The sequence below is a fragment of the Rhinopithecus bieti genome, unplaced genomic scaffold (genome assembly GCF_001698545.2).
Source record: "Rhinopithecus bieti isolate Rb0 unplaced genomic scaffold, ASM169854v2 scaffold_32008, whole genome shotgun sequence".
NCBI classification, from domain to species: Eukaryota; Metazoa; Chordata; class Mammalia; order Primates; family Cercopithecidae; genus Rhinopithecus; species Rhinopithecus bieti.
In genome coordinates this window covers 3,273,223-3,294,788 of record NW_016814433.1, presented here as the reverse complement: position 1 = coordinate 3,294,788, position 21,566 = coordinate 3,273,223, and the positions used below count along the sequence as shown (strand labels likewise).

Genomic DNA, 21,566 nt, shown 5'->3' with positions numbered 1-21,566 from the left:
TTATGGTCAGAAAAAGACAGAGAAACTTCATGCCAGAAAATAAGGGCCAAGAGGGTGTGGAGAGGGGCGAGGGGAACATAGCCAGAAGGCTCTGGAGACAGCCCTCCCACGAGAAGCCCCAGCTCCCACTTCCCAACTTCCTAGGCAGAACTGCGGCCTTTGCGTCTCTGCCCTTGCACATCAACTCATTTCACCCATTGCCCTCAGAAGACACCAGGCTCCCTGGCCCTGCACGTCCCCTGCCCTCCTTCATACTTCTTATATCCAGACACGAGTTCCAGGTAGTTGGTGGGTGTGACGTAGTTGTGTCTCCGCAGTTCCAACAGCATCTTCTGGGAATACTGAGCTACTGACCAGTGCATAGTGACAAAGATCTGGGCCACCTTCCTGTGGATCTGAGGCCAGTGACACAGGATGAAAAGGCGGATGGAAAGGGAAGTGGGAGAGAGGCCGGGGGTGTGATGAGAGGCGGGGAGGAGGGGCTCACATTCTCCTGAGTTCCCAGGTCTACTCCTACGAGGTACTTCTCAGCCACCTCGAGCAGGGCCTCTTGGGGCCACTCTGAGAACCAGTTGATGGTTGTGCAGTTCACCAAGGCTGGATACTGGCGGATCCAGTTCCTGGGAAGGGGTTTAGAGAGGCTGTAAATTCCATGCACAGACACAGCCTCCAGGCACTGGCTTCCCCACACGCATCCACTCACTTTCTAGGAACCTAAAATGCCCCATCCCCTTTCTCCTCTGTCTCCTTGTCCAAATTCTGTTCCTTCAGAGCTAGTTCAGCAGAACATTTAGAAACAGGTTCTGGAGTCACAAAAACCTGGTTCTACACTTTCGAGGTGTGGATCTCCAGCAAGTATCTAAGCTCTTTGAATGCCAGTTTCCTCGTCTCTAAAATGGGAATAGTAATACATGCTGACTAGGGTGGTTGGGGGATTCAATGAGGTATCACATGTGAAAAGTTCAGCATAGCGCCCGGCTGTGTTCACAAACATTAAAAACAAAATGGTAGGCCGGGCACTGGGGCTTGTGCCTGTAATCCCAGCACTTTGGGAGGCCAAGGCGGATGGATCCCTTGAGCCCAGGAGTTCGAAACCATCCTAGGCAAATGGCAAAACCGCATCTCTACAAAAAATACAAAAATTAGCTGGCCATGGTGACATGCGCTTTTAGTCCCAGCTACCGGAGAGGCTGAGGCAGGAGGATCACTTGAGCCTGGGAGATGGAGGTTGCAGTGAGCCGAGATGGCACCACTGTACTCCAGCCTGGGTGACAAAGCAAGACTTGGTCTCAAAAACATTTTTTTTTGTTAAGATAATCCAAATTGCTTCCCTGCACAAGTTATCTGCCCTATTCCTAGTTCCTGATGCCCTTAAAAATCTAGTCATATCAAGAAAATGTGGTATAGACATCCAAGATAATATTATTCAGCCTTACAAAAAAGAAGGAAATCCTGACACATGCTACAACACGGATGAACCTTGAGGACACTACGCTAAGTGAAATAAGCAAGTCACAGAAAGACAAATGCTAGCTGGGCGCAGTGCCTCACGCCTATAATCCCAGCACTTTGGGAGGCGGAGGTGGGTGGATCACTTGAGGTCAGGAGTTTGAGACTAGCCGAACCAACATGGTGAAACCCCGTCTCTACTAAAAATACAAAAATTAGCCGGACATGGTGGCAAGCACCTATAATCCTAGCTACTGGGAGGCTAAGGCACGAGGATCACTTGAACCTGGGAGGTGGAGGCTGCAGTGAGCCGAGATCACAGCACTGCACTCCAGCCTGGGTGACAGAGTGAGACTTCGTCTCAAACCAAAAAAGAAAGAAAGACAAATGCTGCATCGTTCCACCTGTGTGAGGCATCTGAAGTTAGACTCATAGAGACAGCGGCTGGGGAGGGAATGGGGAGCAGTGGTTTCCTGGGTATGGAGTGTGGCCTCGGGAGCATGAGAAAGCTCTGCAGCTGTTACACAACAGTGTGAGTGTACTTCACATGGCTGAACACTGCACTCAAACGGTTGATACATCTTGGTGTGTGTGTGTGCGTGTGTGTGTCTGTGTGTGTGTGTGTGTGTTTTGAACAGAGTTTCGTTCTGTCCCCCAGGTTGCAGTGTAGTGGCGAGATCTCGGCTTACTGCAACCTCTGCTTCCCGGGTTCAAGCGATTCTCCTGCCTCAGCCTCCTGAGTAGCTGGGACCACAGGTGCCCCCACCACCACGCCCAGCTAATTGTATTTTTAGTAGAGACGGGGTTTCACCATGTTAGCTGGGATGGTCTCGATCTCCTGACCTCGTGATCTGCCTGCCTCGGCCTCCCAAAGTGTTGGGATTACAGGCGTGAGCCACTCTGCCCAACCTGTGAGTGTGTGTTTTTAACCACAATTAGATTTACAATGACAAAACAAAACCAAAAAGCCACCCACCAAAATAAACAAAAAATCTAGTTATACCAAGAGAGGGCAGATGACTCCCATGTTCAGCAAAGGAACTTTCTGAAATCGGGCACAGCCTACAGAAAGGAGATGGGTGAGGCGGGCAGAGGAGCCTGCTGTTATTCCTGACACTAATTTCCAGAAGGCACAGGAGGCCACAGCAGGGTGAGGGAGCACACAGAAGGGTCTGGGAGAAGAATGTCACAGAAGTCACCTGAAGGGATCCCCCACGGGGCTGAGGCAAAGCACGATGTGCAGGTTGTTCCGCACGCGTTCAATGAGGTAGGTGAAGAGGCTGTCCGATGACTCAGGCACCTGCTCCGCCCGGGCCTGGTCTATGATGTGCGACTGGATCTGGACAGAAGCCACCCAGGGTCAGAGGGCTGGCGTCTCCATGGCAGAATCAGCGGGGGCAGCAGGTCAGGCGGGGCTAACAAAGTGTTTCCCAGGCTGGACTCGAACTCCTGGCCTCAAACCATCCTCCTGCCTCAGCATCCCCCACCCCCGAGTAGCTGGAACTACAGGCTCGAGCCACTGTGCCTGGCTCTGAAGCATGGGTTTTAAAGCAGCTCTGCCCAGGGTCCCTGGAGGGGACCTTCTACCTTACAGGGCTGAGGTGGGCAGTGGGGGTGCTCCAGGGGCACATTCTGGGAGCTGTGGTCCTTCTGGGGTCAGCTAGGCCGGCGGAAGAAGCGCCTGGTCGAGGGTGTGAAAGGAATCCTACCTCTTCAAATTCATCAGGCTTGTAGAGATTGGGCACCTCGCCTGAGCTGAGGATGTTGTTGATGTCCTCTAGGAAGGACTCATCAGCTATTTGGGTGTCCACAAAAAGGAAGGACGTGGTCTTGAGCTCCACCCCAGCCTGGCGATACAGACGCTTGATATCTGGCCGGGGGAGGGACGGAGGACAAACTCATTGCAGATTCCCCGTCCTGGGCTTGATTCCTTTTCTGAGATTTAGGAACCCTCCCCGCCCCGCAGCATACACGCAACACCATCCTACACTCAACACAGGCCGGGCACGTCTGCCCATCTGGCTGCCATCTCTCCTCTCTTATCACTGCAGGAATGTACGCATCTGATCTTTCATTCCTACCGTTTCAGAAACCCAGCCGTACCATCTCGGAACTCCTGCTTCCGATAATGTTTGGTGACCTCGATCTGGAAGGTGGTGTAGTCACAGATGGATGAAGCCAGGCGGGCCAGACTCTGGCGTCCGCTGCCCCCGATGCCCACGAGGAGCATGTTGCCCCGAGGCTGTCCAATAACCCGCACGATCCGTGTGACTGGGGGTGGGGTGGGTGTGAGGGTAATGAGTTGGCTGAGCAAACTCAGGGGACCTCCAGGCTCTAGGCTAGGGATTGGGGTCCCTGAAACTGAAGCAGAGGAACCAAGAGGTATGAGAAGAAGTTGGTGCCCAAGGCCCAGGAGGCAATTCAACTTTTAACCTCCACCTTCTCTGTTAAACACACGCTGCCACACCCAGCTGGGGCCAGGGAGAAAGGCAGCTTCCGGAACTTGATTTGGGAGACCTGGGAAGGGACCCCTATTTCCTTAGACATACCCCATCACTGAGATGATGGGGAAGGGGGTGGGACTGGCAGGCGCTCACTGTGCTCAATGGCCTCTCGGAAGAGCACCAGCTGCATGGGCACCACAGAGGGTGACAGGTTATACTCATTTAGAGCCGTCTCCATGACTGTCTTCAGCACTGTCAGATCTGTGAGGTCTTCGTACACCTTGGGCTCCTTCAGGAAATCCCCTGAGCCATGGGAAGAGGGGATCCGAGTCACAAATGCCTGGTCTGCCTCCCCGCCGCAGGACTCCACATTTCAGACTCCATGTCCTGACTCCTTCTAGCCCCGATGTCCTAAGAGTGTCAAGCCCAAGGTCATCACAGCTCCCAGCTCACCAAAGATAGGAGGACGCTTGCTGGGACAGAGATGATGAAACGTGAGGTCAAAGAAGGAGCCGAGCTTGTCGTTTATGATGCCCATGAAGGCTTCTGTGTCTGCCGCATCAACCAGCCGGTCCGAGAAGACTCTGTGGGCAGGGAACTGGCGTGAGATCTGGGAATAAAGAGGAGAATGGCCTGGGGAAGGCAGTGTCAGGCTGGGAGCAAAGCGGGGGTGGGAGCAAGGCTGAGGAAGCCTGCGTCTGGTCAGGGCACATGCATGTCACCTGAAACATTCATGGATCCAGAGCCGTGTGATGCTGGACTTGGTATCATGGAAGTCCTTGTTGGCTCTAAGCATGCCCTGGAACACCTGGGGAAGAGGACTGACTGTCGGGACCAGGGAGCAAAAAGGTTCCCTCCGGAAGTTTTTTGTTTTGTTTTGTTTTGAGACAGTCTCACTCTGTCTCCAAGGCTGAACTGCAGTGGTGCAATCTCAGCTCACTGCAACCTCTGCCTCCCAGGCTCAAGCAATTCTCCTGCCTCAGCCTCCCATGTAACTGGGACTATAGGCACACACCACCACACCCAGTTAATTTTTTTTTTATATATATTTTTAATAGAGACAGGATTTCGCCATGTTGGCCAGGTTCTGGTCTTGAACTCCTAACCTCAGGTGATCTGCCTGCATTGGCCTCCCAAAGTGCTGGAATTACAGGTGTGAGCCACCACACTTGGCCCAGAAGTTTTAAAGGTAAAGCCACGGAATGTGGCACTTCAGGATGGGGGTGACTTTCGGTGCGCATGCTATTGAGTGTTAAGGCTTAGTTTGAGAAGAGAATGCCTCTGTGGAGGCTGGGCCAAGCAGAAGGGGCAAGGTCAGGCCGAGAGTCACCTTGGAGATATCTCGAAGGTTGAAGAGGTAATGGATCTTGGTGGGTGTGGGCAGGAAGCGCTGTACCACGGTGTTGTACATGTCCAGGGTGGCCTCTGTCACCACGTTCCCAATGGGCTTCACCTCTTCCTCAAAGTCCTGAAGCTTCTGATTGATCATGGTGCCAAATATGCGGATGATCTGGGACTCCTAGAAATAGACCCTGGCTCACTCTCCAGGGCTCCTGGCCTTCTAGCCAGGAAGGGAGCCAATAAAGAGCTTGGCTCATGGCAGAATTTAAGGGGGCATCAAAAAAAAATCCTAAACTCAGAAATAAGACGAATGATAAATACTATTTTAACACTATATAGTGTTATATGTATTATACATACTATATATTTATACATATTTTAATTTATTTATTCATATGTATACTGCAACTTCTGCCTCATGGGTTCAAGCAATTCTCTGCCTAAGCTTCCCAAGTAGCTGGGATTACAGGTGCCTGCCACCACGCCTGGCTAATTTTTTGTATTTTTAGTAGAGACAGGGTTTCTCCATGGTGGTCAGGCTGATCTCGAACTCCCGACCTCAGGTGATCCGCCTGCTTTGGCCTCCCAAAGTGCTGGGATTACAGGCATGAGCCACTGTGCCCGGCCTTAACACTATATATATACAATTTTTTTTTTTTTTTTTTTTTTTTGAGACAGAATCTCAGACTGTTTTCAAAGCTGGTGTCCGATGGTGAGATCATGGTTCACTGCAGCCTCGACCTCCTGGGCTCAAGCAGTCCTCCCACCTCAGCCTCTCAAGTAGCTGGGACTACAGGTGTGCACCACCACACCTGGCTAATTTTTATATTTTTTTGTAGAGACAGGGTTCCCCATGTTGCTCAGGCTGATATCAAACTCCTGAGCTCAAGTGATCCACCTGCCTCAGCCTCTCAAAGTACTGAGATTACAGCTGGAAGCCACCGTGCCTGGCTGACACAGTATTTAAAAACAAAAATGAATGCAAAATATTCACGATGAACAAACACTAACATTTAAAATAAAGACCAGATGTGGATTACTGATTTCTCCTTTCCCCTTAGGCTCCAATATGGCTCAGCACTGCACTCTACTGATTGATTTTGTATTTATTCAAAATGGTGGTATTTTGCTCATCATAAATTATTGGCATTAATTTTAATTTTAAAAATATATTGCATTACTACAGATTCACCACCAGTACTAGTAGCCAAGCCTCAATACCTTCCCTGTTCCCCTGGGATCTCTTGGCCTCACATACTTCTCCAGTTCTCCTTCCCACTCCACAGGATCAATAAAATGTTCCAGACAGGGAAAAAAAATGTGAGGCCAAGTGTGGTGGGAGGCTAAGGTGGGCAGATCTCTTGAATCTAGGAATTTGAGACCAGACTGGGCAACATGATGAAACTCTGTCTCTACTGAAAATACAAGAATTAGCTGGGCGTGGTGGCAGGCGCCTGCAGTCCCAGCTACTCTGGAGGCTGAGGCAGGAGAATCACTTGAACCTGGGAAGTGGAGGTTGCAGTGAGCTGAGATCATGCCACTGCACTTCAGCCTGGAGTGCGACAGAGTGAGACCCTGTCTCAAAAAAAAAAAAAAAAAGGAAGTGTGAACATGTTATTTCTCCTGATTGCAGAGTCTTTGGGTGCCCCCTTAAATTCTGCACTGAGATGAGTGACTCACTGGCCTGGCTCTAATCCTGACACTGCTATGGGCTTTGTAGGATCTATCTTCCTTAGTCTACTCGGGCTTCACCGTGTTCTCTGCCCACCAGGACTACAAGGCTTCCTTGTCCACAGCCAGGAAGATGCGCTTCCATCCTGTAGCTCTTCTAGCTCAGGGGCCAGCACAGGCCCTACGGATCGTCCCAGCTTCCTGTATGGAGCTCTGCTTGGGGTGCCTCGGCCCCCTGGAATCTGGCCCCTGCTTCTCTGGGACAGAGACATTTCACCTCCTACCCTCCCCTCGTCCTGCAGCCCCCATGAGGTCCTCACTGTGGGGAAGGTCATGTTGATAATGTTGAAGCGACTCTGTAGCCTTGGGGAGATGACAGTCCGTCCACCCCCAGGGGGGCCCATGGCAGCCATCAGGAACATTTCCTAGACAGCGGTGACAAGGTGGGCGGAGAGGCAGGAGGGGAGCGGGCAAGAGAGGCAGCGACACAGGCCGGGTGAAAAGGAGTGGGAGGAAAACAGTGTGAGGAGGGACAAAGGGGAAGAGGAACCGGGACACAGCGAGTAGAGAGGAACATGGAGTGGCAGAGCAGGGGGAGGGGAAGAGGAGAAAGGGACATGGGAAACTTGTTTTAGAACCAGGAATGCATTTGTCTGTATTTCATCCTTATAATCCATGTACCCAAATGAGAAAACACAGGTAAGTAAAAAAACATTTGTGTCTTCTAGACTTTCTCTTTTTCTTCTTTTAAAATTGTACGTATCTATACACGTGGTGTGTGTGTTCTCTCTCAAACACACATGAATATATCACTAGCCGAGTTTTGGGCCCAGAATGCCAGATATACACACAAACAACCCCAGAAGCCAGGCCGCAATGGCCGCTGATTAAAGAGAAGCAGCCAGGTGCAGTGGCTCAGGCCTGTAATGCCAACACTTTGGGAGGCCAAGGTAGGAGGATCTCTTGAGCCCAGGAGTTCAAGACCAGCCTGGGCAACATATGGAGACCTTGTGTCCACTAAAAATCATAAAATTAATCTGTCACTCCAGCCTTGGCAACAGAGCAAGACACTGTCTAAAAAAAAAAAAAGAAAGAAAAAGAAAGAAAAAGAGAGAGAGAAAGAAAGAGAGAGGAAGGAAGGAAGGAGGAAGGAAGGAGGAAGGAAGGAAGGAAGGAAGGAAGGAAGGAAGGAAGGAAGGAAGGAAGGAAGGAAGGAAGGAAGGAAAGAAAGAAAGAAACAGTATGCTCAGAATCCCACAAAGGAGGCAGGACTGAGGGAGGATGCCTGGCTCATGAGTGGGGAGCCAAGAACTACTGTCATGGAGACAGGACGCTCCTGTGTGGGAAGGAATCCAGGATGACAGGACCATAGCCTGGGGCCCCAGTGGAGTGGGGACTGAGCCTATCCCAGAAGGGAGCAGAGGCCTGAAGAACAGACTCTCGGGAGGCTTACTCGAATGTGCTTGATGGTCTGCTTCGAACGGTCATACCAGAAGCCATAGTCAATCCAGAGGCGGATCAGCTCCAGAGGTGGCTGGGACCCAAACATGTCCTTAGCGGGCATATTTAGGTCATCCATAAAGGTGATCATGCTTTTGCCCCCGAATGGCACGTAGACACCCTTGGTTCGCTTCTCAACCCTGCTCTCAATGATGCTCTGCACGTTATTGGATGTGGTCTGGTGAAAAGGTACCGAATGAATGTGTGGGTCTCCTGAGAGAAATATGGGCTTAGAGAGGAGGGTCAAGCAGGCACTTGGATCCCAGGGGAGCCGGCAGCCTGGCCCCTGGGTCCCCGACACACCTGTGCGGACATGTTGACAATGAGCACCGACCACTGGCTGGAGGGCAGGGACTGCAGAACACTCTGGGCGATGGAGGTCTTCCCAGTCCCCACGGGACCCACCAGCAGAACGGGATTCTGGTTGGCCACCAAGGTGCTCACCAGGTAGTTGTAGCGCACAGTGTCAACGGTGGGCACCGTGATCTTATAGAAGGGGGCGCTAGGGAAGAGCAGGGACCGGCTCTCAAGGGCCACCCGCCCACTCCTTTCCAACTCCCACTTCCTTTCCCTCCACGTCACCACTGTCTCATCACCACCCTGCCCTCCTGTGGGGCCTGGGGATCATGCACTCCCCTCAAAGACCCCGTCCCAAGTCCTTTAGGTACCGCTTCCTCTCCTCAGGAGGCAGCCCTTCCCTGGGACCCGCCTTCTCCTTCCTATCGCTCATTTTTGCTTCTAGGCCCCATCTCTCTTGCCACATCCCCCACCTACCGCTGCCCCATGCCCTCCTCACACCCAGGCCCAGCTCTCACTTTGGAGGGTAGCGCCAACTCTTAGGAAGCTTGTCCTCAAATGACGTCCAACTCCGCATTTTGGGGTCCACAAAATACTCATACACCGTGTCCTAAGGAGGGCATGTAGGTCAGGTGACAAAAGCCTTCCTTGAGCCTTCTCCAGCCCAGAGAACGGGCCCCAGACCACCGGGTGGAAGAAAGAGAGAGAGAGACCAAAGCAGAGCCTGAGATCGGGGATGCCAATGGGTTCTGGAAAAACAGAGCAAATAGGACAGCTGGGTGTGTGCCCAACCTTATTGGGAAAGGAGCCCTCGATCTCTCGGAGGTAGCTGTCAATCTTCTTGCGGCCCTCTTCATCCACAGAGGCACACACAGACCAGATCATGCTGAACACAAATGTCATCTCTACCATGGTGACATAGTTCTCGCCGTCAGCTGGGTTCACCTGGATGGAGGATGAGAAGAGGAAATAACCCACCTGTAAGAGACCAGGGGTCCATCTGGCAGACTCATGACACCAGAGTGTGGAAAGGCTGAGTCTTCCTCCTTTCCTGGCTCTATTTGGAAAATCGCACAGTTTTCCAAATGTGCGTGTTTATCTACAACCTGCTGAAAGACTGAGACAAACCTGAAATTCCTTATAGCTCAGCAGTTGCCCTGAGTTTCCTCACTGCTAACTCATAAAGACGCAGCCATCATCCGGCCACAACAGGCCTGCTCTGGAAAAGCACCCATGGGTGCTCAGGAGACAGGTTCAGGAACATTCATGGTGACTTGTTTGTGATTGCAAAACACTGGAGATGACCTAAACGTTCACCAGTAGAGCAGTGGAAAAATAAAATGTAGTGTTCTACCATGAAATAGTATATAGCAGTTAAAGCAATGAAATGAATCTACATGTAGTAATACAGAACTCAAAAACATATTGTTAATTTAACGGACACGTTGCAGTATATATAGCATGATATAGTTTTAAAAAAAATACCACATTTTCGGTCAGGCACAGTGGCTCATGCCTGTAATCCCAGCACTTAGGGAAGCAGAGCTGGGTGGATCACCTGAGGTCAGGAGTTCGAGAGCAGCCTGGCCAACATGGTGAAACCACACCTCTACTAAAAATACAAAAATTAGCCAGGCGTGGTGGCCCCTGTTAATCTCAGCTACTCAGGAGGCTGAGGTGGGAGAATCGCTTGAACCCAGGAGGTGGAGGTTGCAGTGAGCCGAAATGGCACAACTGCACTCCAGCCCGGGCGGCAAGAGCAAAACTCCGTCTCAAAAAAAAAAAAAAAAAAAAAAAAAAAAAAAACAAAAAAAAAAACATTTTCTATGGATATCCATGGGATTATCCATGGGATTATATGTAAAGGCGTACCTTTAAAAAGGCCTAGGCCAGAATGGTGGTGGCTCATGCCTATAATCCCAGCACCTTGGGAAGCTGAGGTGGGATTATTGCTTGACGCCAGGAGTTCAAGACCAGCCTGAACAACATAGTGAAACTTGTCTCAACCAAAAAAAAAAAAAAAAAAAAAACAGCCAGGCATGATGGTGTGCATCTGTAACCTCAGCTACTCAGGAGACTGAGGTGGGAGGATCACTTGAGCCCAGGATGTTGAGGCTGCAGTGAGCCCTGATCATGCCATTCCAGCCTTGGTAACAGAGCAAGACCCTGTCTCTAAAAAAAAAAAAATTAAAAAAGAGGTCTGGAATGACATACACAAACATCCTACAGTAGTTACTTGTGTGCAGTAAGGAGCAGATCAGGACTGGGAGGAGAGAGAGGAAGAAAAAGGACTTTAGTTTTAAATGAAAAATTATTATTTTCAGAAAGGGAACCTGATTCAACAATTATCTGTGTAATTAAAAATTAAAATGTAAAATGTGGCCTGGTGCGGTGGCTCATGCCTATAGTCCTAGCACTTTGGGAGGCCGAGGCAGGAGGATTACTTGAGTCCAGGAGTTTGAGACCGGCCTGGGCAACACAGTGAGACCCTGTCTCTAGAAATAATAAAAAATTAGCTGGGTGTGATGGTGCACGCCTGCAGTCCCAGCTACTCGGGAGACAGGAGAATTGTGTGAGCCCAGTAAGTTGAGGCTGCAGTGAGCCGAGATCACACCACAGCACTTGGCTTGGGCAGCAGAGTGAGACCCTATCTCTAAAAGATAAAATGTAAAATGTACCAACTTAATAATGGAAGGAGCATATTTAGAGCCCGTGCTCTCAATCCCTACCCAGGGGGCATGTGACAGGTGTCTTTCTTCTGATTGGGCGCATAGAGCACATGGGGCCATCCCGACTCTGTCGGGCCTCTTGGAGACCACGACCAACCTGGCATCCTTCAAACCATCCCTGGCCTACTATGCAAAGCAGACACAGGCCCGTGGGTGGAGGGCGCTTGAGGATGGGTTGTGACTTAAGACACCTAGGACCACAGATAACGGTGCCGTCCAATCCAGGATACTGATCTTGGGTTTAGAGAGTAATCCTCAATCCTGGCCGGGCACGGTGACTCACGCCTGTAATCCCAGCGCTTTGGGAGGCTGAGGCAGGTGGATCACAAGGTCAGGAGATCAAGACCATCCTGGCTAACACGGTGAAACCCTGTCTCTACTAAACATACAAAAAATTAGCCGGACGTGGTGGCAGGTGCCTGTAGTCCCAGCTACTCGGGAGGCCAAGGCAGGAGAATGGCGTGAACCCGGGAGGCGGAGCTTGCAGTGAGCCGAGATCGCACCACTGCACTCCAGCCTGGGCGACAGAGCGAGACTCCATCTCAAAAAAAAAAAAAAAAAAAAGAATCGATTGTCTGCCATTTTCAGTCCAGAATCCTTAGTCTGTGCTTCTGGCTCCTCTCAGCACACAACACATCTCACCATCCTCATGGTCCAGCCCTCTCCTCAGGGTCTCTGCCACACTGAAGAGCATCTGCACACAAACACCACCCACCATATCTGGCTACAGACCACTAGCTAGGCCTGCCCCACCAGCCTTGACTCCAGGCCTGACTCCTGTGTGTCTGCACTTCTGCAGAGGCCACTCTTGCCCTCTGCTCACCCAGGAAGCCTCCCCTACCCAGCCCGTCCTTCTTGGCACCTGTGTGCCATTGATACTCGTAACTGCCCTCTGCCCACATGGTATCTGGCAAGTCCATCTACAGTTTTTTGGTTTTGTTTTTTTGAGATGGAGTCTTGCTCTGCCTCGCCCAGGCTGGAGTGCAGTGGTGCGATCTCGGCTCACTGCAGCCTCCGCCTCCTGGGTTCAAGCGATTGTCCTGCCTCAGCCTCCCAAGTAGCTGGGACTACAGGTGTGTGCCACGACACCCGGTTAATTTTGTATTTTTAGTAGAGATGGGGTTTCACCATGTTGGCCAGGCTGGTCTCGAATTCCTGACCTCCCATGATCCACCCACCTCGGCCTCCCAAAGTGCTGAGATTACAGGCATGAACCACCACACCCGGCCCCATCTACATATTTTTAATTTACATTAACTGTACGAGGAATGACATATGTTCCTATAGATCTTAATTGTTGTTGATGATGTATTAATAGTTTAATTACCTGGCAACATCTTTAAAAACAATACAAACCATTTATAGGCAGTGATTAAAGCTCAACAGAAGATATCAAATTTTGGTCCTTCTAAATTGAGCACAATTTTTTTTTTTTTTTTTTTTTTTGAGACAGAGTCTCACTCTGTCTCCCAGGCTGGAGTGCAGTGGCGCGATCTCGGCTCCCTGCAACCTCCGACTCCCGGGTTCACGCCATTCTCCTGCCTCAGCCTCCCGAGTAGCTGGGACTACAGGCGCCACCACCTCGCCCGGCTAGTTTTTTTGTATTTTTTAGTAGAGACGGGGTTTCACCGTGTTAGCCAGGATGGTCTCGATCTCCTGACCTCGTGATCCACCCGCCTCGGCCTCCCAAAGTGCTGGGATTACAGGCTTGAGCCACCGCGCCCGGCCAACAATTTTTCTTAAATATCAATTGACCTGAAATGTTTACAAAGTCCTCTCATCAGAATAGTCTGAAAGCCTCTTCCAGGAGAAATGGTGTCCCAGGGCCTCATCTACGCCAAAATTTACATTTATATTTTGAAGGGCTGGCGAAGTCAGGAGCAGAATGAGCTATTTTCAGCTCCCAAAGCATGGGTGGGAAATTACAGCCAGACCCCATTGTGTACATATTCAACTCAGAACCCCTAGTCGGACCTTTCAGCTCAACGCACACGTGCACACACACACACGCAGACACACACACAGACACACACATGCACACACACAGACGTGCACACACACACCCCTCACTGCCTCCATGGTCATTGAGGCCTCCCCTTGGAGTCTCTGCTCCACTCAAGCCTGGAGTTCAACCTGTCTCAGACACACCGTTTCCCAGAAGTTGTCCTGGTGAGACTGTGAGCCCTCCCTACCCCCTGCCCATAGTCTGTGTCCTCCCCTTACCCCATTCTCTGGCGTGGCCAGGGCCGAGTACAGCTTGCAGAGGGAGATGATACCACTGTACTCGGGCAGGGGCACCAGCTCCTTGCAGTTGTCCTTCTTAAAGGCCAGCATCTTGTTGATGAACTTTTCGAACATGCGTTGAAGGGGCTCTACCTCAGCCTGGAGTTGAATAAGAAGGGAGTCGTCATTCACCCTTGTGTCCTGGAGCCACCCTGGTTACTTTCCCTCTCCTCGGTTCCCTTCATACCTTTGGCCTCTTCTCCAGCCACGACTGAACATAGGGCTTCCAGCCCAGGTCAGCGTAGTCAGTGTAGACCATCCCGCAGCGGGATACGGTGGCTGGAGAGGCCACTGCCAGGTTCTCCACTTCGAACAGAAGAGACACCTAAGGATATACGCTTGTCAGAACTTCATCTCTCTCTGCATCCCCCACCTTCAGGAATAATAAAACACCCAGAACTCGGATGCTACAAGTTCACAAATGATTTGTTTTTGTTTTTGTTTTTTTGAGACAGAGTCTTGGTCTGTCACCCAAGCTGGAGTGCAGTGGCATGATCTTGGCTCACCGCAACCTCTGCCTCTCAGGTTCAAGCAATCCTCCCACCTCAGTCTCCAGAGTACCTGGGACTAAAGGTGCACAACACCACACCCAGCTAACTTTTGTATTTTTTAGTAGAGACGGGGTTTCACCCTGTTGGCCAGGCTGGTCTTAAAACTCCTGACCTCAAGTGATCTGCCCACCTTGACCTCGCTCTCAAAGTGCTTGGATTACAGGCATGAGCCACCTGGCCTAGTCCAGTTTGCTTTAAAAGAAACTAGAGTTTATTCAAGGTTGTCCTTATGAAAAATCACTCTCTTGCTCGCATTGTTGGAGTGGGTGGAAAAGGGTGTGCTTGCCAGTCCATGAATTCATACCCCTGGGTGCACAAATGAGGGTCCTGCCTCATGCGTCCGTGGGAACGAGCTGAGGAGGGCCGCCCGAGCCTACACAGTGCTCACAATACAGAGTGTTTTTCTTATCATTGTTCTCAACAGCCATGGTAGGCAAATCATTTTTTCTTCAGCTGCAGGTTTCCCTGAATCCAGGCATCCTCCTTTCAGCTCTCTCCCGCAGAACCTGCCCTGCTCTGAGATTCCTTGCTGTCCTCCCCAGCCCCAGCCCATGCCCTCCGGTGCCTGCCTCTGCAGGCCCTCGGGAGTCAGCCACATCCCTGACCTGCTCGGGCATCGCGATGCGCTCGCCGTTGATGAGGGTCAACACCTTGTTATCATCCATGACGGAGTTCATGCTCTCGATCCACAGCGTGTCCACGGGGCCGTCGAACAGGATCCACTTCTCATCGGGTTTCTCATCTGAGTAGATGGTGGGTGGTGAGGAAACCAGGGAGCCACTCGCCTTGCGCCCTCCGCTCACACTTCTCGGAGATGCAAGCCTACACGTCCTTGTACTTCAGCATTCTCCAGGCATTTCTCTCCCAACTTGGAACTTCCTATCCCCAGACTCCCCGCCTCCTTAGGAGACTCAGGCGTTTGCTCTCCACACCCCACGATCCTTTGGATACCTACCTGCACATGCCGTCCGCATGACACTGGACAAGATGCCATCTGTCCATTCATTGCTGCTGAGGTCATATTCCCCGTACAGTTCCCCTAGAGACAATGCCTTAGGGTTCAAAGGGAACTCCTGAAAGTGACACCGGAAGGGGTTTTAGCTGCTGATAGACAAAAACCCCCCTTTATTTCCAAACCCCTCTTAGGTACGCGCATTTGCCCCTTCTCTCATCACTCCAGGCCTCCGTGGACCCAGGTACAGCCCTCCTGGCCTTGCAAGGTTCTCCCTGGCCCCCACCCTCCACTGTCTTTTTACTACTCAAGTCTCTGCCACTGACTCCACTGTCCCAGCCCCGTACTCTAACAAGGTTGAAGTTAGGGTCTCCAGCGCGGCACAGAGAGGACAGGGAGGCCTGCAGGATGCGCCATGAGGCCGTCTTGCCACTGCCCGTGCAGCCCACAATCATGGTGGAGTGGCGGGAGTTCTTGGTTTCATACAACTGGAAAACCTTGGTGAGGGTGAACGGCGTGCTTTGCAGGCCCATGTCTCGAATCTCCTGCTCAACGGTCTCCCGCAGCTGAGGGAAGGGAAAACACAACAAGCAGAAGCAAAAGGATGAGGCCTTTAAAGGGCTTTCAAAATCTCCCCAATGCCAGGGAGAATGTGTTCAAAACTGTTAAAAATGGCCCCAGGGCCCTCTGCCCTCCGGCTCTGGTCACTCACTGGGAAGCTGGCCCATTGCAGAGTTGAAAGATTGGGCTCTGGAGTCGGCCAGGCTGGTTCCCCAGCTCTCAGCTATGTGATCCTGGGTAAGTTACTTCTCCACGCCTCAGTTTCCTCACTGGCACAATGTCTTACATATAGCTCTACACACTTTTTATTATTCAGCAAATATTTATTAAGCCTCTACAATGTATGCCAAGCACTGTGCTTGCCGGTTGCCAGGGATACGGCTTGGGACAAAATAGATTTCGTCCTATTGCAGAGCTCACAGTTTGGTGGAAGAGCCCAATTAATGTTAAATACATTATTACCTAAGTTAAAAAGTAATGCTTGGGCCGGGCGCGGTGGCTCACGCCTGTAATCCCAGCACTTTGGGAGGCCGAGGCGGGGGGATCACGAGGTCAGGAGATCAAGACCATCCTGGCTAACATGGTGAAACCCCATCTCTACTAAAATACAAAATTTAGCCGGGTGTGGTGGCGGGTGCCTGTAGTCCCAGCTACTCGGGAGCCTGAGGCAGGAGAATGGCGTGAACCCGGGAGGCGGAGCTTGCAGTGAGCTGAGACCGTGCCACTGCACTCCAACCTGGGCAACAGAGCGAGACTCCGTCTCGGGGAAAAAAAAAAAGTAATGCTTGAAGAACCGTGACCTAGCAGATCGGCCCCAGAATAGTGTGCCATTTTAAAACACACAGCTCATGTAGCCAAATAATTTCAAATAGATGCAAGATCATTACTTGCACTAACAGGCCTCACCAATTTCACTTCCTTCCACCATCTGAGAAGTTTTATTAGTATGTTTTCTGTGTGCACATGTGTTTAGTGTCCTAAAGAAGTTTAATGTCACATTTTCTATTTATTCAGTTAAAAAAATATTCTCAGCCAGGTGCGGTGGCTCAGGACTGTAATCCCAACACTTTGGGAGGCTGAGGCGGGCAGATTACCTGAGGTCAGGAGTTCAAGACCAGCCTGGCCAACATGACGAAACCCCATCTCTACTAAAAATACAAAAAAATTAGCCGGGCGTGGTGGCAGGCGCCTGTAGTCCCAGCTACTCAGGAGGCTGAGGCACGAGAATCGCTTGAACCCGGGAGGCGGAGGTTGCAGTGAGCCGATAATTTGCCACTGCACTACAGCCTGGGCAACAGAGCAAAACTCCATCTCAAAAAAAAAAAAATCCTCTAATTTCTTCTTTGATCCATTAGTTATTTAGAATTGTATTGCCAAATTTCCAAACATTTGGCTTTTACTAATTCTATTTTGTCGCTGTCTGTTAAAAGCATTCAAATGCATCACTTTATGGATTTTTTGGTCTGTTTGCATTATCAGTTTCTGAAAGAAGTAAGTCAAGATCTCCCACCAGGGCTATGGATTTATGTGTTTCTCCTATGGTTCTGTCCATTTTCTTTTATGGATTTTGTAGCTATATTATTTAGTGCATACAGATTTAGAACTGTTATAACTTTCTGTGCATTGATCCTTTTATCATTATGAAATGTCACCTTTTACCTTTACTATTGCTTCTTGCCATAAAGTCTACTTTGCCTGTAGAGTTATCATTGTGATCAGAAAATGTGGTATGAATATCTTCCTTTGACATTTTTGAGGCAAATTTATGGCCTTTACATAGTCATCAATTTTCCTTTTCCTACATGGTCCAACAATTTTCTATGTGTGCTTGAAAAATATGGTTATGCTTCGATTATTTTATCTTATTTTATTTTATTTTATTTTATTTTATTGAGTTCTCACTCTGTCAGCCAGGCTGGAGTGCAGCGGTACAGTCATGGCTCACTGCAGCCTCGAAGTCGTGACCTCAGGTAATCCTCCCACCTTGGCCTCCCAAAGTCCTGGGACTACAGAATGAGCCACTATGCCTGGCTGATTCTCCAATTATTGAGACCAGTTTGTATAGATATCTATTAAATAATGATTGTTGATTGTGTTCTTCAAATCTTCTATATCCTGATTTTTAGTCTGTTTGATTTATCAGTTAAGAGATATCAAGCTCTCCACTACGATAGATTTGTCCACTTCTCCTTGTAATTGTGCAAAATTTGCTCTACTTATTTTGAGGCTGTATTATTAGGTGCACCAAAATTTAGAATTGTTATACCTTTCTGATGAGTTGACCCCTTTATTATTATGAAATGGCCCTCAATTTCTAGCAGTACTTTTTAGCTCAAAATCTGTAGTCCCATATTGCTACCCTGGCTTTCCTTGGTTAGTATTTACTAATACTAATTATTTACTAATGCTAATCATATAATAGAAAAAACATCTTTTTCTATTCTTTGACTTTCAGCCCTTTGTCATTAAGCTTTAGGTGGGTCTCTTGTAAACACTATGAAGTGTCAGTATAACAATGTATGATTACTTTTCCTTTCCTGGGCAACTTTTTTGTTTTCCCTAGGATCTAATAATTTTGTGATTTTGTTTGCTTAGGTTTTTTTTTTTTTTTGGAGACAGGGTCTCTGTCACCCAGGCTGGAGTGCAGTGGCACGATCTCAACCACTGCAGCCTCCAACTCCTGGGCTCAAACAATCCTCCCACCTCAGCTGAGACTACAGGCACGAGCCATTACACCTGGCTCATTTTTGTATTTTTTGTAGAGATGGGGTTTCACCATGTTGCCCAGGCTGGTCTCAAACTCCTGACCTCAAGTGATCCACCCGCCTACACCTCCCAAAGTGCTAGGATCACAGGTTTGAGCCACCATGTCTGGCCTGTTTGCTTAGGTGTTTTTTTTTTTCTTTTCTTTTCTTTTTTGCTCCCATATTTGCTTAGTTTTTAATGTGCTTATCTCTAACTCAATTCCAAACTCTACCAGCTGACTAAATCTTTCAAACAATTTTCACATCAGGTATCAATTTCTTCTTTAAAAAGTCCTCCTGGCCTGGTGCAGTGGCTCATGCCTGTAATCCCAGCACTTTGGGAGGCTGAGGCAGGCATATCACCTGAGGTCGGGAGTTCGAGACTAGCCTGACCAACATGGAGAAACCCTGTCTCTACCAAAACTACAAAATTAGCTGTGTGTGGTGGCGCATGCCCATAATCCCAGCTACTCCTGAAGCAGGAGAATCGCTTGAACCCAGAGCGCGGAGGTTGCAGTGAGCCGAGATTGTGCCGTTGCACTCCAGCCTGAGCAACAAGAGTGAAACTCCATCTCAAAAAAAAAAAAAAAAAAAAAAGTCCTCCTAAAGCTTTCAGGTTTGCTCCAATCTGGATTGGCTTCTCTCTTTGCCCAGTGCACCACCATTATCCTGTGACCTCCATTCACCAACACCCCAAGGATTACTGTAGCCTCCCCCTTGCACTGAATCTTTTGTTCCCCGTCATCCCTTTCACAGGCTCCTGTATTTAAGTAGAGCACATTTTCTAGTAGCTTTTGGAGAAAGGAGTAATTGTGACTAAGGAGCACACCACCATGCCTGGCTTTTTTTTTTTTTTTTTTAAGAGATGAAGGTCTTGCTATGTTGCCCAGGCTGGTCTTGAACTCCTGGCCTAAAGTGATCCTCTTGTCTCAGCCTCCAAAGTGTTGAGATGACAGGCGTGAAGTACCGCACCTCGCCCCTATCAGTTTCAATATCTGAAGTAAGTTTTCATGGATCTGATTCCACTGTCTGTTGTTGTTCTGGCTCCCATTCATGGTTTCTTGTTTCCTTGTGTGTTTTGTGATTTTTGACCATGAGTTGCTCATTTTCTTGGACTTTTACCTGTGGCAATTCTTTGAAGTGTGAGTTGAAATTTTATTCCTCCAGAAATAATTTGCTTTTGCTTCGTCCTGTCACCTGGGGGCACTAACAACCTAGAACTACTTAATATTAAAATCTAAGCTTGAGATTTCTTTTCTGATTACACAGTAGGAGAAACGATGACTGGAAACCATGTGAGAGCTGGTGTGTGGTTAGGAAATCTCAAAGGAAATTTGGTCTTTTTCTTCCATCATCAGAGATCAAAACAAGCAAGTTTCTTTCCTGTATATACCCTTCTAAATCGCAGGCTTCTCTTTTTTCCATCTACTGGGGGCGTTGCCCCTTGTGGACTGGGGTTTGCGCAGCACTGCGTTTTCTGTTCTATCTTCAGACTTGGATGGTTTCATCTCCTATTCCCACTGCCTTGAGATCAACAACCGTTTTCAGGGAGAAGGCCAGCTTTTGTACTCACCTGTCTCCCAGGGCTCCTGCTTTTACTCCCCACCCTCCGTAACTCCTGGAATTCTTTCTTTCTTGCCAGCCTTAGCAATGCATTAAAAAGGATGTCATTATTATATTTTTATCCATCACTTTAGTAGTTTCTATTGAAAGGATCATTCAGGGTATCCAGACTACCACACTGCCAGATAAGAAAGTTCTCATGCTTTCTAAAACTCCTTCTTCCATTCCGCTGCTCTCTGACACCAAGTGGCTTCTAGCAACCTCTCCTCAAAACTCCCTGCTGAGGTGAGAAGTAGAGGCATGGAGGACTGATGGGCACAGAGAAAGTGCAAAGGCAACAGACTAGAGGTTTCGATGAAGTCAGAGCGTTGTTGCGTGGATGCACTTGAGCAGGTACATTTGAGCAGGTCAGCGGAAGAGGGAGTCGTGATCAGAGAGCAGAATGTTTGAATAGTCTATTGCTTTATAGATAAGGAAGTCCAAAGAGAGGTCAGCTGACTTGCTCAGAGTCATAGCTAGCAGATGGCAGAATAAGACCCGGAAGCCAAGTTTTCTGTTCCCAGATGCCTATTCACATATGTGGTCAGGAGAGTGCACTTTTTTTTGTTTCTGTTTTGTTTTTTTGAGACAGGGTCTTGCTCTGTCACTCAGGCTGGAGTGCAGAGGCACAGTCTCAGCTCATCATAGCCTCAACCTCCTGGGCTCAAGCAATCCTCTTACCTCAGCCTCCCGACTAGCTGGGACTACAAGCATGCGCACCACCATGCCTGGCTAATTTGTGTATATTTTGTAGATACGGGGTTTCACCATGTTGCCCAGGCTGGTCTCAAACTCCTGGACTCAAGCCATCTGCCCACCTCAGCCTCCCAAAGTGCTGGGATTACAAGCACGAGCCACAGCACCTGATCAGGGAGAGTATTAAGGAACAAATACCTTGCCATAGTCAATGACAGGCAGCTCAATGTTGGGAAACAGATCTTGCACGATGGCATTGAACAGGGGTGCATCAGCTGAAGTGAGCTTGGCGATGTTCATATCTCTCATTGAGAGCAGCAGAACCTGAATGGGAAAAGACAGAGACTCAGGCTTGAGGAGCCAGGGCCTAGGCCCTTCACCTCCAAAGGGCTTCAGGGCAGGTGCTAAGAACAATGGAGACACCAGTTAGCCATTAGCAAAGCAGAGGGCAACACAGGGATGGGACCAGGTGGGAAGGTGGGAATCCCAATCTGGGGAAAGAAAGGGTCTGAAAGACTTGAGGGAAGTGACATAGGGCCAGTGACAGTGAAAGTCAGGTCCAAAGCCTGTGTCCTTGCTCTACCTCTTCATCAGTCAGATCCGGCTGTAGGCGGCGCTTCTTGCCAGCATAGCGCAGAAGGGAGGTGAGGGCACGCAGGCCAAAGTCATAGTGGTCCTGTCTGGAGAGCTGCTGCACAGCCAGTGAGTAGAGTGTGTACACCTTCTTGGCCAGAATCTGGGGAACC

General features: G+C 49.5%; 1 protein-coding gene across 1 annotated transcript in view; it reads right to left on the bottom strand.

Annotated features, from left to right (window-relative positions):
- The window catches only part of DNAH2 (dynein axonemal heavy chain 2), a 126,798-nt gene that overhangs the window by 39,576 nt on the left and 65,656 nt on the right, over window positions 1-21,566 (bottom strand). Inside the window, exons 40-60 of the mRNA XM_017850549.1 lie at window positions 21,404-21,556; window positions 21,019-21,144; window positions 15,565-15,783; window positions 15,221-15,338; window positions 14,871-15,007; window positions 13,902-14,039; window positions 13,655-13,813; window positions 9,495-9,647; window positions 9,221-9,312; window positions 8,709-8,907; window positions 8,359-8,583; window positions 7,226-7,330; window positions 5,224-5,412; window positions 4,616-4,701; window positions 4,347-4,477; window positions 4,047-4,196; window positions 3,553-3,720; window positions 3,159-3,319; window positions 2,649-2,788; window positions 488-620; window positions 256-395 (exon numbers count right to left, since the gene is read on the bottom strand). Coding sequence (XP_017706038.1) covers window positions 256-395; window positions 488-620; window positions 2,649-2,788; window positions 3,159-3,319; window positions 3,553-3,720; window positions 4,047-4,196; window positions 4,347-4,477; window positions 4,616-4,701; window positions 5,224-5,412; window positions 7,226-7,330; window positions 8,359-8,583; window positions 8,709-8,907; window positions 9,221-9,312; window positions 9,495-9,647; window positions 13,655-13,813; window positions 13,902-14,039; window positions 14,871-15,007; window positions 15,221-15,338; window positions 15,565-15,783; window positions 21,019-21,144; window positions 21,404-21,556 — 3,122 coding nt within the window. The remainder of the gene's footprint in view (window positions 1-255; window positions 396-487; window positions 621-2,648; window positions 2,789-3,158; window positions 3,320-3,552; window positions 3,721-4,046; window positions 4,197-4,346; window positions 4,478-4,615; window positions 4,702-5,223; window positions 5,413-7,225; window positions 7,331-8,358; window positions 8,584-8,708; window positions 8,908-9,220; window positions 9,313-9,494; window positions 9,648-13,654; window positions 13,814-13,901; window positions 14,040-14,870; window positions 15,008-15,220; window positions 15,339-15,564; window positions 15,784-21,018; window positions 21,145-21,403; window positions 21,557-21,566) is intronic.